Source organism: Toxorhynchites rutilus, chromosome 1, assembly GCF_029784135.1.
Source record: "Toxorhynchites rutilus septentrionalis strain SRP chromosome 1, ASM2978413v1, whole genome shotgun sequence".
Classification (NCBI taxonomy): Eukaryota; Metazoa; Arthropoda; class Insecta; order Diptera; family Culicidae; genus Toxorhynchites; species Toxorhynchites rutilus.
The window spans coordinates 38,026,138-38,044,246 of NC_073744.1; the positions used below are offsets into that span (position 1 = coordinate 38,026,138).

Sequence of the window (18,109 nt, forward strand, 5' to 3'; positions counted from 1 at the left end):
GCTCATACTTACGTCTATGCATTATGCTGTACACTACAGACTTTTTTTCTCCGTACTGATTAAGAAGCCGACCGAACTATCGGTCGACAAGTCAGTCTGCAGTCGGCGGAGGCTCTTAATTTCGTTTTTGCAGGCCGAACCGAAAAAAATTCAGTAGAGTTAACTCTTTTTTACAGTAATGCTTTTGAATCCGGACACTTTGCATTACATTCAATATCATACCACAGCCATAACATTTTTTTCATGTTGAATTTATGCGATTAATAGTTGCTAATATAGTTACTGATAGTTTCTTGATAGTTACTTATCAATCGCATTAATTCAACATGCAGAAAATGTTGTGGCTGCGGTATGGTATTAAATGTAACGCAAAGTGTCCGGATTCAAATACATTACTGTATACTTACTTCGATGTTATTCGTTTCTCTCTCAGGGTAAGCAACGAATATAATAAGGTGGGGAATATAATAAGGGGGGGCGCGTCACATCATGCCCAAGGACATCCAGCTGGCCCATCGTATCCGAGAAGAGCGTGCTATATTAGCTTAGCATATAATCAACGGCCCTTTTCAGGGCTCCAAATTTGATGGATTAGAGTTCAGAAAAGTTTTTTGCAGGCCAAACTGAAACGAGAATTTTCGTTTGGATGCCATACAGCATCGAGAAAATTCCGGAAAGATCTAATCGTTGCTGAAAAATAATCTGCCAGTTCCCTGGGAATTGAAGAATACATCCATGCGAAAGAGTTTATTTTAATGTTTTCTAATTATATGGCGAACACAGCGACCAAATACATTTGATTTCGTAATTTTTCAATCAAGTGTAATTAGCTGGAAAGCTTCTGAAGATTATTCTTTCCCATCAGTAGGATATTTTCGTATCCAATATTGGATGCATAACATGAAAAACGGAAAATGTTTCGTATCGCGAAAATTATATAATTTTCAATCGATTATTGCTCAGTCGCCGAAATTTTCATACTCAGAGAGTTCATTCTCCTCTAGTTTGCCTTCCAAATTGCCATCGTAAACCACACCTTCTCTCGATTCAATCACGCACGAAAAGCATACTGAAATGATATTCTGGTGGTGAAACCGATTCATTTTTCGTGAGGCGTCGTGCACAAATTACGTAACGCGATAAGGGGGGAGGGGGTAGATGTTGCGTTACTTTCTGTTTATTAGAGATAGGAAATTGCGTTACGTAAGGGGGGGGGGTTCAAAATTCGGATTTTTAGCGTTACGTAATTTGTGCACGACGCCTGAGGACATCGACAAGACAACATTGTTACTGAACGAGCTGAACGGCGAGGGATCGAGGGATTCATTACCTGGCCTGACCTGACCTGAAATGCAATCAGTTTGTTTTAACTGTGAGGGAGCGCAGAAAAGCCGATCGAAATACGGTTCCTCGGGAAGACATAGAAGCAGCCGCCACACACACACATACACGCGCGCAACTCTTTTCGTTTGCTGGTTATCGAGAGGAAACCTGGAAAAAAATGATCGTTGCTGAGAAATAATCTGCCAGTTCCCCTTGGAATTGAAAATTACATTCAAGCGAGTTTATTTTAATGTTTTCTATCCATATAATACTGCGACCACATACATTTGGTTTTGTGATTTGTCAATCAAGTGCAGTTAGCAGGAAAGCTTCTGAAGATTATTCTTCAGAACAAGGTTTTTTGTATCCAATATTGGATGCATAAAACCTTGAGTCTCCAACGTAACACTCTCGTTTTTGAAGTCACCCAAATATTTATTTATTCTTTCATTCAGGATGGATTTAGATTCAACTTCAAACAAATGATCTCTAAATCAACGATAGTCCTACGTCACCCTTGCGGTTATACCATAGATATAACCCATTTCCTGTTTTGTTTACAAACAAAACACAGTAGACTTCCAATATGGCTGAAGAGTGGTTTTAGCAAGTTGGCCCACCTTAGGATATACTTCTACGCGCCTTGCGTATAATATAAGAATAACATAATATTAGGCTGTCAAAAAAGTCCTGCGGTATTTCCGCGAGGTGTCGTTGTAAGCGCGTAGTTCTAGTTGTATTCATTGTATCGAGTCATACTATAGCTTGTTAGAAAGTTAGAAAATAATATAGTCCTTGACAGTGTTTTGTTTGGTTAAGTCGTTCGTGAGTTATAGTGTCGCAAATATGGAGCAAAATAAAGAGATAATCCGACATATTTTACAGTACTACTATGACAAAGGCAAAAATGCATCTCAAGCTGCCAATAAAATTTGTGCAGTTTATGGACCCGATACAGTTTCCATTTCCACCGCACAACGATGGTTTCAACGTTTTCGTTCTGGTGTAGAGGTCGTCGAAGATGCGCCACGCTCCGGAAGGCCTGTCGTCGAAAATTGCGACAAAATCGCTCAATTAGCCGAGAAAGACCGGCATAGTAGCAGCCGTAGCATCGGCTGGGGATAAGTCATCAAACCGTTATTAACCATTCGAAGAAGCTTGGATTCACAAAGAAGCTCGATGTATGGGTGCCACACACGTTGACGCAAAAAAAACATCTTTGAACGTATCGACGCATGTGAATCGCTGCTGAATCGCAACAAAATCGACCCGTTTCTGAAGCGGATGGTGACTGGCGATGAAAAGTGGGTCACTTACGACAACGTGAAGCGCAAACGGTCGTGGTCGAAGCCCGCTGAAGCGGCTCAGACGGTGGCCAAGCCCTCATTAACGGCCAGGAAGGTTCTGCTGTGTGTTTGGTGGGATTGTCAAGGAATAATCTATTATGAGCTGCTTCCCTATGGCCAAACGCTCAATTCGGACCTGTACTGCCAACAACTGGACCGCTTGAAGGTAGCACTCATGAAGAAGAGGTCATCTTTGATAAACAGAGGCCGCATTGTCTTCCATCAGGACAACGCCAGGCCACACACTTCTTTGGTGACGCGCCAGAAGCTCCGGGAGCTCGGATGGGAGGTTCTTTTGCATCCGCCGTATAGTCCGGACCTTGCACCAAGTGACTACCATCTGTTTTTGCCCATGGCGAACGAGCTAGGTAGTCAGAAGTTAGCCACAAAAGAGGCCTGTGAAATTGGCTATCCGAGTTTTTTGCCAATAAGGAAGCGAGCTTCTATAACAGGGGTATTATAAAGTTGGCATCTCGTTGGGAACAAGTCATCGAACAAAACGGCGCATATTTGACTTAAAACAGATGATTGTAACTAATTTTATGAACAAATGAAAATTCAAAAAAAAAAAAACCGCAGGACTTTTTTGACAGCCTAATATAAGTGTCATTAACATCCTTGAATAGTGTATGTGCTATAATTTACATTATATAATTACTAGCTGACCCAGCAATCTTCGTCCCGCCCAAAATTAGTTTTTTGTTATCAATACCTTCAAACATTCACGTTTTCTTACTATGAGCAAGTTCATGGGTCCAATCGCAGAGCTGTTCATTGATTGATCTTTTAATCGCCTCGTTGAATTTACCTTTTACTATAAAATTCCTAGTATTTCTAACAAAACTCATCATTATAATATCAGATTATTTTCAGACACTATTCTCGTTCAATATTTTTCAACCACTTGCAAATAACATGTTTCTCCGTTACATGGAATAAATGTTTTATAAAGAAAATATGATTGAATAAAAACAGCCCTAAATCGGACAATTCCTTGCTCGAGTTCTGCTCTTATCAACACATCCGGCGACCCTTTTTTTTCTTAAAGGGGGAGGGGGGTGTATTTGAGAATAACAAACATAGAAATATTTATTGCACCCTAAAACCTCCATATGTCCAATTTGGTTTCATTTGTAATGCAGAAATTTGTGTTTCATTTGTATGGCAGCCAACAAATGAAACTCATGATTTCTTCCAAAAATTCATAACTTTTCAACCATTGAGCCGATTTCAAAAATCGACACATCAAATGATATCTTATACTTCTATGAATCAACTTCAATCTGTCATTCAATAAACTCAGAACTTTAATTATATAGCTGAGAAAAGTTTCCACAATTCGTTCTTTCAACACAAATTTCTATCTTGTCGCAATTTTTTCGCAATTTTAAATCTCTCAAATGGAACTGTCACAATGATAGAACGTAGAACGTAGAACGAAAAGCAGGAAAAATTGACAAATAATGGGTGTAAATGATAAAGCAAAGGTAATCATGGATTTTTAATAACCATATCAGAAAAATTATTGAAAAACACATTCCTTTTTGAATTTCTCTTTCAAATTTTGATAAAATTGCACTGAATAGTTAATATAAGGACAATAATAATATTTGAATAAACTTATGTAATTATGAACATGTTCATATAAACCTTCCCATCTTATCATTCTTCATTAAAGACCTTGCGTCAAGACAGCTAGAAATCGATACAATCTCAAATCAAGTATGCCTGAAAATTTTTTATTCTTCATGTAAACAAGGATTGAAAATGTGGACACTTTTTAGTCAGTGAGTTGTATGGAGTTCCACTGCTGTGATTTTACCATTTCAGTATTGTGATTTATTTTTAGAAAAACTAACTTTTGTTCCTAAATGGGTACTTTTAGGGTATGACTTCAATGAGGTAGATTTGGTATATTTGCATATCTTACTGAAATATTTATCCTCAACTTAAAAATATGAATTAAAACTTTATTTGATAAACAATCGAACAATCCAATTTAAGAACCAAAAAAATGTGATTTTTTTGCAACGATATCTACGCAAAAACGGTAGAAGAGAGGATTTTAGAACATGTATGTAATCTTTGCTATTCATTTTGGAGGATGTGAAAGCTATCTTGAGTTTTCCGGTTGCACAGAATCCAACCCAAATCACGCACGGGTTCCCATCAAAAATCCTGGTTTGAAAAATACCGTTGAAACCATCAGGACCATTCAAATCGAATTTTTTCGTAACTGAAGACGTTACTAGTAAGGTGAAAAGCAAAAAAGTTGATGGGTCAGAGCCTAGGGGTCTGTTTTTTTTTCTTGTGATACATCAAATGGAACTGTTTCCTGTGTAAACTTGTACCCTTTAAGCGGGTTAGATGAGATAACGTGGTAGAATCCTCAACCACATTCTGTTCAAAAATGCAATTATGCAGAAGAAGACAAGATGTCATCATTTATTATCTTTAAACACTTTTTACCAAAACTTGACGAATTGTCTCCCGGGGAACATTTAAATCCAAAGGTTGCTTTATTTGCATAAGCGATTTTGGAGTATTCGAAGCTGTTCTAACTTTTTCTCACTTATTCCGGTCAGAGAGCTTCGATTTACGTGGAGCTCGCCAAATAATTGAGTACTACTTGATGGAATCGCGCAATCCGACGAGCGATTTCTCTGATACCAACATTTCCTTGGACAAATGCATCTATTTGTCCTTTTTCTCTCTCCGTGAGCACTTTTCCCTTCGGCATTTTCCAGGTTTATTGATCAATTCAACTAAAACAACGGAAAATGTAATTGTTTATACAAACTTGACACTTGAAAAATACAAAAACATTTGTTTACGCACAGCGCTTGCACACACACATATGAAAATCATGCAGTGTATGGTAGTCACAATAATACAAATTGAAGCATTTGTTGTTTACAATGACACAAAGTAGCAGGACTATCACCTGGTCTTATAGAAGTTGGATGGAGTGTAGGGGTTTTGAAAATTTTTAAGGGGGGACCCCTGTCTAGAGGGTCGGAAAATAATAACTTTTCGCGATTTTTTTTTTCGGACGTTAGAGATGAAGTGAAGCGTTCGGATAGTTTGGTTATTGTTTGAGGTATATATAAAAAAAATTAAAATACCTATTTAATTTTTCATTTTTTGAGTGCACGAATAATGATTATTACGTTGTTGACAGCTGGATGCGTAGATGCTGTCTAAAAATCGGTATCTGACTGGTGGCATCGGTTCGAGGTGCCGCAGAACAAATTCCAATAAATATTTTTAGAATTTCAGGACAATACCTAAAGCGCTCCATAGAGGCTTTTGAAATTTCGAAAAATTGCCAAAAAGGTTGCCATTTTGGTTAAAAATAAGTTATTTTTCATAAAAAATCGCAAAAAATCGAAATTGAAATCGAAAAAACGGTTATGTAACGCTTTAGATAATTCATTTTTACATGCAGATAAAAAAATTCAGCCAAATCGGTCGAGTAGATCCTGAGATATCGATATCATCAACTAAAAACATGGTTTCAAGAAAACCGGGTTTAAAAAATTCGTACAGCAATACTGTATCCCTTGAGGTGACCTCATACTTTCAGCTGTAACTATCCAACGAATTAAAATATCGAAAAAACCTTTTAGGACAGGATTTATGAGAGGATGTGCTTTTCAAAAATGCAAAAAAAAACATTTTTTCGACCTTCCAGATCGGAGGGACCCCGATCTCGATTGCTTCGAGAGTTCGCCGAAATGAAAAGCGATCTCAATTTTCCCCGAAAAATAGTGTTTTAATCGTGTGCCTCTACACTAAAATACCCCCCTAATCTCTTTGCTGAAAATGAGTGAACGGTGATTGAAAAAAATCATATCAATCATATTGATAACGAAATCGAACATACAATATTCAGCCTTTAATATGTTGAACAGAATGGGAAACATGTCAGAAGAACCAAACACGGAAGTGTGCAAAATATTTCCTTATTAGTTTTTCTCTTTTTCTTCATATCCATCTCAAAGGTTATCAAACAGACACTATTTGCATTTTGCATTCTTTGAATGTTTGCCAGAGGCCGCACGTGCCTCTTGTGTTGATAGCAAGACTAATTTAACCTTCGCGTCTAATGTTGCGTAGAATGACGGGTCTGCACTGCCGCGCGTATAATTATTTGGTCAACCTTCCTCCCATTCGAGATAGAACATTTAGCGGTGCATTATACTCGGATATTGAATTGAAACAAACGCTGCAAGTTTTGTATTAATCAGTTTTGTTGTTTTCGCCAACCAGCATTCTGTTCCCCTTTATAATTTTTTTACTATGTCTTGTTTTGTGCCGTGGATACGCGATGAAATTGATTTTACTGCAGAAATAATAAGGAAATGATATGCAAAACGCATGGCTACGAGACTAACGAGATTTTTTTCTCCATAATTACACACTCTAGTGGCGGTACATCTTGAGGGCAACTCAAGTGTTCGAGACGAGACTTGAATAACGCGGACACTCGCTTAAACTCGCGATTCCGCCGACAAGAGAAGTTTGGATAACGAATTGTTCAAAATAATTCACTAAACCGAGATGTATAAATTCACAAATTTTATTTCACCGATAGCAACGAGATAACGTCCAGATCGGTGGCCGGTTGGTACGAAAAAGAGATCGAGAACTTTTGGATGCTGGTTTTTATACTTTTTTTGTGAGCTTTTTTTCAAACAAAAATTGTGGTTTGTGTACTGGATATTACTTATCCTCTACTACTGCAATTTATAGTGTTTGGCTGAGGTTTGTTCCTAAGCTACTATACTAAACACACCGGCCACCTTGAATTACATTTCAATATATATATTTTTTAATTCAGTAAAGCAATGTATATTCTAAATTCTACTAAATAACACAGATATTTTCAATTCATGGTGATAGGGTCGCCTGTTGACCTTTCCGATGCGTTGTTTCGTGAAGTCTCCCTCAATCGGGAGTATACACAGCCTGGAGACTGACCGTTTGGTGATGGTGCCGGATGGCAGTCGGACTGACGCTACACGCACTATTCCATCCGCGCCCGAATGAACACTGACAACTCTGGCAATCGGCAAGAACGATGGCACCGATGACGAGGTTGTGTGTGGATTTGGTCCATTTATAGCGTTGCTGCAACGTTGAAAGGTACTCTCGATGCCATCTCTGCCAGAAGTGTTGCGTGTACCGCTGGAGTCGTTCCCAACGATCGAGACGATTCTCAGGAACTGACTCATACTCCGGTTCGGGAAGAGCTTCTAGTGGTCGACCGATGAGGAAATGTCCAGGCGTAAGAACCTGAAGGTCATTCGGATCATTCGAAAGTGGCGAGATGGGTCGAGAGTTGAGGCAGCCTTCAATCTGTGTGAGCACGGTACAGAAGGCTTCTTGAGTCAGAAACGCATTGCCGATGATTCGTCGCAGATGATGCTTCATTGACTTGACACAAGCCTCCCACAAGCCGCCGAAATTGGGAGATCGAGCTGGAATGAAATGGAACTGTATAAACTGATTTGATGCTTCGGCTGTGACTGCATGACGATGTTGCTCTGAAATGAATTGCTTGCATAGCTCGCGAAGCTCTCTGTCGGCGCCTACAAAATTAGTTGCGTTATCGCAATAAATATTTTTCGGGCGGCCACGCTTTGCGATGAATCGGCGAAGACTGGCGATAAATGCAGCCGTAGTCAGTTCGCTAACCAGCTCTAGATGTGCTGCCTTTGTAGCCATGCAAACATAGACAGCAACGTACGATTTGATTGTGGCAGAACGAGGACCTGCACGTCGCAGATGAAAGGGTCCAGCAAAGTCTATGCCAACATTTTCGAAGGCATAGGATTTCGTTACTCGAACTGATGGTAACGATCCCATCAACTGGCAAATAATACTCGGTCGAGCCTTGACGCAAGTTACGCAGGACTGTACCACAGCACGCACAAGATTACGTCCTTTCAATGGCCAAAACCGCTGACGTAGTGTTGCCAAGAGCAAATGTGGACCACAATGCAGCTGCTGGCGGTGCATGGTTTCTGCTATTAGTTTTGTCAAAGGATGTTTTCCGGGTAGAACAAATGGGTTTTTTTTCATCTGGAGCGATTTCCGCGTTTTTCAGCCGGCCACCAACACGAATTAAACCTGCGTTCAATATTGGGTTGAGATATCGTAATGGAGATGAATGCGGTAGTTGTTTTCCATTTTGGAGTGAAGATAACTCTGGAGCGAAGTGTTCTAGCTGGATTTCACGAACGACAGCATGGAGAGTTTCATTCAGCTCGTCTACTGTTATGAATCCGGAGCGATGAGGAGGTAACACTTCATTAGAATTTGATTTTGAATGGATTCGAGCGAGACAATTATTCACAAAGCGTCGGCAAAGTGTGCTAATGCGGAGAAATGTTGTGAACGACGAATAACGAGAAATTATTTCGATGTTTTGCGACTCGGCAATTGTAAGGACAGTTCCTCTGCATTTTTCGAGAAATTCCTTATTTATGCGGCGGAAATCTCCTGGTGGATCAGGCCACGGCACATCGAGTTCCACTAAAAAGTTCGGACCGTTCCACCACAGTGAGCTATTCAGAAGATGATCAATCTCTGCTCCCCGAGAAATTAAATCCGCGGGATTCTGTTCGCTCGGATCATGATTCCAAGTGCAGTTGCTGGTGATCTCCTGAATTTCTGCGACTCTGTTGGCCACAAACGTCTGCTACGTTGATGGACTTGATGCTAGCCAGTGAAGAACTATCATAGAGTCAGTCCACAAGAACACATTTTCATTAATACTAATGCTAGACATGACCGACTGGAGTAATCGGGCAAGAAGTAGAGAGGCACATAGCTCTAGACGAGCTATCGATTTATTGCTTAGCGGTGCGATGCGTGATTTGGCTGCGAGAAGTCTGATAGTAACATATCCGTCAGAAGAAATTGAACGTAAATAAAGGCACGCTCCATACGCGTGCTCAGATGCGTCACTGATCGGATACCAATCAAAGGTAAAATTTCGGTAGTTTGTAGAGGAGGGAATCGGATGAAGGTTCCCACAGCAATCCGAGAGTCTTAATTGGTGCTTCTGAGTCGAATTCAATAAGATCTTTGGTTTCACGTAACTCTGTCGGAATTGTGTTGAGAATTTCTTGTTGGTTGGAGGAAATTTTTCTGAGCTGCATTCCTGCGCTCTCAAAAATCACAGTTGTTTAAGCTCATTCAAATCATTTCTTCCTGTAAGTAAATCGTCCATGTACATATCCTTGCGGATAACCGGAGCTGCCAGAGGATAGCGATTTTGTTCATCCTCGGCAAGCTGCTGCAGCACTCGAGTTGCGAGAAAGGGAGCCGAGTTAGTGCCGTATGTCACGGTTTGTAATTGATATGTCTTTAATGGTTCGGTGCATTTCCTTCGCCAGAAAATGCGTTGAAGAGGCTGATCCGCGGAATGTACGGTGATCTGGCGATACATTTTAGCAATGTCCCCAGTGACAACAAATGCGTGCATTCGAAAACGCATTATTATAGACAAAAGTGAGTCTTGTATCGTTGGGCCGGCGAGGAGAACTTCATTTAGTGATAATCCTGAACAGCTCTTGCAAGAGGCGTCAAATACTGTGCGAAGCTGAGTTGTTGAGCTGTCCGGGCGTAAAATTGCGTGGTGTGGTAAATAATATCGCGGAAGATCATTATCTTCTTCTAATAATTCTTCTCGTGTAACCTCACGCATATGGCCCAAGCGAATGTATTCTTCTATGAACTCTTCATATTGTATTCGAAAAGAATGATTGATGTCGAGTTTTCGTTCTAATGCTAGAAATCTTCGTTGAGCATTGAATCGATTGTCCCGCAAACGGGGTAACAACTCCTTTTTCTTCGGAAGACGAACTTCGTATCTGCCTTCTTTATTTCGATGGAAATTTTCCACAAAGTGACGTTCACATTCCTTTTCAGTTGGGGACCATTCGATGCACATTGTTCTAAATCCCAAAAACGAGAAACTAACTGTTCGAGTCGTTGATTGTGAGTTAAGTAGCAGCTTTGAAACATCGGCGTGTTCGAAGAACGATTAGAGTATTCGCCAGAGACGATCCAGCCAAGCGTTGTGTTTTGAAGTACCGGAAAATGAGGACCCAAAGTAATGCAACCATAACGTAGAAGTTTAAAAAACGTCCCTGCACCAATGACCGCGTCAATTGATCCTGGAGAGCAGAATGTCGGATCCGCCAGTGTTATCTAACTGGGAATTTCCCAATCTGTTGTTGATATGGGTTGGCCAGGTTGATCACAAGCAATAGTAGGTAAAATCAGGAATTTCAAATTCTCTGTGAAGCCAGAGACACGAGACGAGATTGTTGATTCAACAGCTTTTTTGACTGATGTCAGCAATTGGCCTACGCCGCCAAGGTTAATATTTTCTTTTGAAGCTGGAAGTTTCAACCGCTGGTGGAATGACTCCGTCATCAGGTTGTACTGAGAGCAGCTATCCAGAAGAACTCTTGCAACATGTTGTCTACCTCCAATGTCGTTGATGTAGATCAGCGCCGTGGAAAGCAATACCGTTTCGTTGGGAAGCTTCGCCGAGTGGGTCGTGAGCGTCACTGGTGGGTTCGTACTTGTCTGACGTGAAGTATACGAGGATGTGTTAAATGCAGATGCGTTCTGGTCTGCAGACACAGGAGACATATTCGAATTCCATGTATTTGTATTATTCGACGATACAGTATGCTGCTGAGCGGAATCAGGAGAATAGGTGGAGATACGTGAAGCTTGATGATGATTAGAATTATTTGATTGTTGTGAATAAGGACTCGATTCTAACGGTGGTAAGTGGAGGAGCGTGTGATGACGATTTTTACATTTACGACAACCATCGGAAGAACAATCCCGGCATCCATGAGATGTTGTCTTCATGCAATTCAAACATAAATGATGTTGCTTAACGAATGCGAGACGCTGCTGTGGAGTGAGTTTGCGGAACTTGAAGCACTGGTACAAATAATGATCACTACCGCATTGCAAACAATTGCGTACATCCGAGGTAGTTTCAGCGACATGTAAGGTTGAACATTTCGGTTGAGGTTTGGTTTTAGATTCGCGGGAACGTCCCGCAGATGGAGTAATAGCTTGGAGAACACGAGCATGACTTTGAAGAAATGCGACCATATCTGTATATTTCGGCATTTGGACTTCCATTGAATCACCTTTGAGCATTGTGTCACGAGCAATATAATTTTCCCATTCACGAAGGGTTTTCTGTTCTAGCCGCATACTAAGTTGATAAACTAAAATCGTACTCCAACCTTTCGTTGGCTCTCCTAGCTTCTCGAGAATCGCTATATTTCTGTCAAATCTGTCAATGAGATTCAACAGTGATTCAGCGTTTTCGAATTTCATTGGTGGAGTGTTAAATAGTTCGGCAAGATGACATTTCACTAACACACGTTTATCGTCATATCTGTTCACTAAACGCTTCCATGCCACATTGTAATTCTCATCACTAATGGGAATCATCGATATTAGACCCGCCGCTTCACCCCGCAGGAGACCTTTTAACGAATCCACCTTTGATTTGAGAACGATGAATTTCTTGTAGAGTCGCCCGACGGTACCCCACTCGAGCTTCGAAGCGCCTTTCAATAGCGAATTTCTCAATTCGCGAATATCACGTTCCGTTGAAGATTGAAGTTGTAGAATGTTTCTATTTCACGACACTTTAGCTTTTATCAGCTTTTCGATCAATCACTTATTGTGAAATTAGCACCACGAAATTATGGAATTTTGCCACGCGTTTATATAAAAAAAGGTTTTTATTCACTTTTAAGAATTATAATTATCGTTATCAACTATTGTTCACGAAAGTTTTTTCCACGCGATGGATTTAATGGACAATGGTCACTAGTCACAAAATGGTTGATTTTAGCGTCACTTCAGCACTAGCACTTTGGTCCATTCGATCCGGTTCGAAGGACCATGTTCGAGACGAGACTTGAATAACGCGGACACTCGCTTAAACTCGCGATTCCGCCGACAAGAGAAGTTTATATAGCGAATTGTTCAAAATAATTCACTAAACCGAGATGTATAAATTCACAAATTTTATTTCACCGATAGCAACGAGATAACGTCCAGATCGGTGGCCGGTTGGTATGAAAAAGAGATCGAGAACTTTTGGATGCTGGTTTTTATACTTTTTTTGTGAGCTTTTTTTTAAAAAAAATAATTGTGGTTTGTGTACTGGATATTACTTATCCTCTACTACTGCAATTTATAGTGTTTGGCTGAGGTTTGTTCCTAAGCTACTATACTAAACACCAAGATAGAAAGGAACATCGATGCTAAGAAACGAATTAAACTATGTTGGTTGCATCGGGGCAAACGACCTTTCCGATTTAGGTTCATCGGAATGCTTACCTCTGCAATTTGGCGCTTAGTTTCTCTGAATTGTATGAAAGGCACCATGCCATGTCCTCCAAATACCTTTGATTGGTATCCGATCATCAGTCAATTTTTGCGCAACAGAGAAGCTGAAAGACCTTTTCGGACGCGCAATTGTTCGATCGAAAGGTATTAAGTTGATGTTTTATGAACATAGAATGTCTCCCCCATTAATTCTACAGAAGATTACGGTTGTTATTTGGTGAATAAATCTCTAGTTTCGATGGCTTCCTTGATTATCACTTATTCTAGCATCAATAAACAAGTATTGTTATTGGCTTCCGCTATAAATTTAATATCGAACTTATATCAGTTGCAAATCTCCCAGGTTAAATTGCCAATAGCTGCAGTGACGATGCATCATACGATTTCTGCCAGTAGGGGACGGCGGGGGAAGACGGTCACTCGGGGTAAGACGGCATCTCTCTAGTTTATTGTAACAATCAACCAATGGACCATTGTGGGGCTCAAGATGGAAGGGGTGTAAGTGACATCCACGATTTCTCTACATCGACTTTCTCTTTTGGTCATAACTTAGCTGCAAACATATTCCCAGCTGTATTTGACAATGTTAAAGATAGGTCAGAACCTCACCTATCGGATTCTATAGCAAACTCAAATTGGAACGTTTTTGCAGTTGAGTTATTACCTGAAGAAAAAGTTCATGAAGAGGAATCGATCAAGTCACTTACACCCCTGTATTGACTTGTGTGTATAGTCTATTGAGTGTACTTATAAATGAAACGGTATATTTTTGAAGCATTTTATAAAATTATTGAAACACTTTTGCTTGACTCATATCAGGGGTAAGATGGCCTCTATTGTAAAAGATGTGAATTGCCATAAAGGAATTCATTTGAACGCACCTGATTGATGAATTCATTGAGAATATGACATTTGGGCGCATATCTCATTTGAGCGAATATCACATACTTCAAGGCGCATTGATGATAAAATGATTTTTTTTATCAGATGCCACATAGCTAATCTGGAATAAAAGGTTGTAATATAAAATGCAAAGGTTGTCCATTATGCACGTTATAGGTAATTCACGGAAAATAGCCCCTCCCACTCTTGTCACGCTTGATCTATAGTTCTTGATCTGTAGTACAATTTTGTCGAAAACAATAATCCTCTATACGGCTAAAATCATGTGACCGTGTTACTCCTAGTGGTGCCGACCTTACCCCGCATGATTTTGGTTTCACTATTTTTATACTTTTTCTGATTTAACATATAACATTATGAAATAAAAACTTTCTGAAAATCAACGTGATTGTGGAAAGTATCGTAAAGATCGATGCTGACATAGTAAAATGCTTCAATTTTGTATTGTACTCTAAGCATAGAGTGGCCGTCTTACCCCGTCGTCCTCTACGGGATACTTATTGTACAGAAAAAAAACACCCAATAATTTGCGTAGTCACGTTTAGCGCTACACTTCGCTGTTCTTGAGCGATGATATGTTTTTTTTCTAATAATGTTCCTGAAAATTGGATAGATTGCAAAGTAGATTCAACGAAAGTATTGTGTGGCGGAGTTTACTGAAATACTTTCAATCAGGATATAATGGATGTCATGACCGAGTTAGCTATCGAGTTCTCAATCGATGCCCTACCCAATAACACACAAGGGTTGATTTTTCATGAGGTTCGTTTTTCCTTTGAAAACACATATAGTTTAGCAAAAAGGGTTTTAATGTTATATTTTACAGGCAGTGGCAACCAACAAAAAATATTTTTTAGCTGCACTTGGTATATTATGTCAATATTTTATTCAACCAAAAACTTCTGAAGGTATCTGACGGTACCCCGATTCTTTTTGGGATGCTTAAATTGTATCTTATTATGTTGGGAGATTTTTTTTTGTAACAAAACCACGATTTTAGAGCATCGGCAGAAAATTCTGTTTAAATTCGTTGGAAATGCAACAGTTGAAAAGTTTTTCACTGTAGATGTACTGTTTAGGATCTACTGTGTAAGATCATGCAGTTTTTTTTGTAACATAATAAATGGTATATTTGACGAAACATTCAAATTTTATTTTTTTTCCTTGAAACTCCATATAGAAAACAGTTTTTTTCTTCGCTGACCTAGAAATACTGTAAAGCGCTGAAATAATCGGTATCGCTGCACTAGAAATATTGTTTTGATATTTGCATAACCGAAGAGACGAATGAACTCTCAGAGTTTAAAGTCTCTTGAATTCAATACCTGCCTGCCTGCATAACCGACTAGAGGCGAATGAACTGAAAAGTTTAAAGCCTCTATAATTCATCACGTTCGTTCGCATAACCGAAGGCGCAATAAAGTGAATTTACAAGGCAGTATTTTTGGGGTCAACGGGACGTTGCAACTCCCGTGCTTCCGTGGCCGAGTGGTTAGCGTCCCACACTATCATGTCCGGGTGTTCGGGTTCGATTCCCGTTCTGGTCGGAAGATTTTTCGCCAAAGAAAATTCTTCCGGCTTGCACTGTGCTCACGCGTATTCTAGAGCTTGCCACTCCAGAGTACATTCAAGGCGTGTTATTCGGCATAGCAATCTCAATCAAGTACTACTTATAAAAATGACGCAAGTAGTGCTACGTTGAGAAGGCAAAAGTTCCACTGGAACGTTAGTGCCATCCAAGAAGAAGAAGGGTCGTTGCAACTATATTATTCAACTTTTTAAATAGTTTTTTTTTTTCAAATGTACAGATGTGTTCCACTGGGACTTCACACCCGTTTCTAATAATTGACTGTCTGTCACATAAATATTTTTAAAATGTTTAATTCCCTTCCTCAGCTATTTTTTTTATTAGTATATTAGCTTTTTTATTATACATTATACATTATACATATAATATTTTAAACATCAATTATCTTACAGTTTCGGTTTTTAATTGAAAAATTCGGTTTGGTGTATTTTGCAGAACAGGTATCTCGATATTTTCCCATGCCATGCATACTGCTCTCTCTCTCTCTCTCTCTCTCTCTCTCTCTCTCTCTCTCTCTGGTTTCTTAGATTGTATGAATGGCGTGGATGTCCTGTTGAAATTTATATTGCTCTTGGAGATATTTGCGCGAAAAGGTAGAACAAGCCTGTCAGAACCCGAATGCAGCCCTTGCTATTCATCTTGAAGGATGAGAAATATTCATGAGATTTCTAGCTGCACGAAATCATGTCCATACATGCATGATTGGTCACTTAAAACATCAGGATCAGCGGCGATGAACTTTTTATCTTCACTGTGGAAAAGCCCGAAAAAGATTGTCATCAATTTTGCATGATTTTTACGATTTTTTTATATAATCATAATAAGAATTTAAAAAGATGGAATTTATGTATGTCTACCATATCTCATCATCGATTCAAGTTAGAATTTGCCTTTTTCTATATCCGTAAGCACCGATAAGGTGTGTTACACAAAATGGACACTGCAAAAAAGTGAAAACATTTGTTTACACTGCACACTTTCAGAAATACGCACATATTAAAACCACAAATTAGAATGTTGTGACCAGTGTAAATACATCTTGTTATAAATTGAAATCATCTTCGCCTCAAGTGACAAATGGCAGGCAAAATTCAACTGATCTTATAACGGGTGTTAAATAAAAAATGAGAATTTTTTCAATCACATATAATTTTTTTTTCTTTTTCATCGATTTCAGTATTTTTTATTAATAACATAATGTATTTTCTTCGAAAAATGTCAGTGAATGTTTGAGTAAGGGCCGTGGTCTGTTGTTGGACGCAACTTTGTCGCGATGCTCTACCAAGAACGTTGTACGGTTCTACGAAACGCATTTCCAGCAAGGAAAAAAGTTCACGGTGGCACATTTTAAAGAAGAAAATGTACCTGTCAGTACGGTATATCGTATCCTGGGTTCCCTGAACGTAGAGCGGAAGGTCGGAAGTGGTCGTCCGGTGACGATAATGGGAAAGCAGGGGAAGACATCGTTAAAGAAGCTGTTTGACAACAAGGACGCAACCAGCCTGCGTGACGCCGGTCGGAAATATGGCTGCTCCCACGTATTGATCCATCGGACCCTCAATATGGAAGGAATCGACTGCAGGAAGAAGACGAGGTCGCCGGAGTACACGGAGGAGCAGATTGAGACGGTTAAATAACAGTGTCGGTGGATGACCAGAAAATACCGCGGGACGTCTTTCGTTCTGGACGACGAAATCTATTTTCCGCTGTCCAAAACGCATATTCCAGGAAATGATAATTACTACTCCAGCGACAAGTCATCCGCACCGCCTGAAGTGAAATACAAGTTCAAGCACAAGTTTGAAAAAAAGGTTATGTTGTACATCGCCATTTCCGACCGGGGCATTTCAAAGCCTTGGTTTAAGCCGAGTGGTCTGGCAATCAACCAACAAATCTATCGAGAAGAGTGCCTCGATAAAATCTTGCTGCCGTTCCTGAACGAGCATCACGCATCACGTACGTCTTCTGGCCGGACAAGACGTCTTCCCATTACGCCAAGAAGACGCTGGCGTATCTTGAGGAGAAAAAGATACCGTTCGTGCCGAAAGATCGTAACCCAACAAACTTGCCCCAGTGCCGCCTAATAGAGGATTTCTTTGGCTCACTCAGTGCCCTAGTGTATAAAACCAATTGGAGGGCCAAGGACACGAAGCAACTGACTACAAGAATCCGGAATTGTATCCGGAAAATGGACGTAAGTGCAGTACAACGTTCTTGTGAGAGAATCGCGACAAAGTTGCGTCGAACAGCAGACCACGTCCCTTACTCAAACATTCACTGACATTTTTTTGAAGAAAATACATGTTATCAATAAAAAATACTGAAATCGATGGAAAAAAAATTTATATGTGATTGAAAAAATTCTCATTTTTTATTTAACACCCGTTAGACATAGGATGGAGTGGCAGAGAACAAACAATGATCGGAAATAATTCCTCGTACTTGTTCATTGGGCAAGAAATGAATTAGTAACAGCTTCTAAAGGCCTAACCATACTTCTTGGGGTTATGTGTCATTTTGAAGCATCTTTATACAATTT

General features: G+C 39.7%; 1 protein-coding gene across 1 annotated transcript; it reads right to left on the reverse strand.

The window, feature by feature from the left end:
* Window positions 1-7,619: 7,619 nt before the first annotated feature.
* LOC129780357 (uncharacterized) lies at window positions 7,620-8,693 on the reverse strand. The gene has a single exon (XM_055788536.1). The coding sequence runs from the start codon at window positions 8,691-8,693 to the stop codon at window positions 7,620-7,622; it is 1,074 nt and encodes a 357-aa protein (XP_055644511.1).
* Window positions 8,694-18,109: the final 9,416 nt, after the last annotated feature.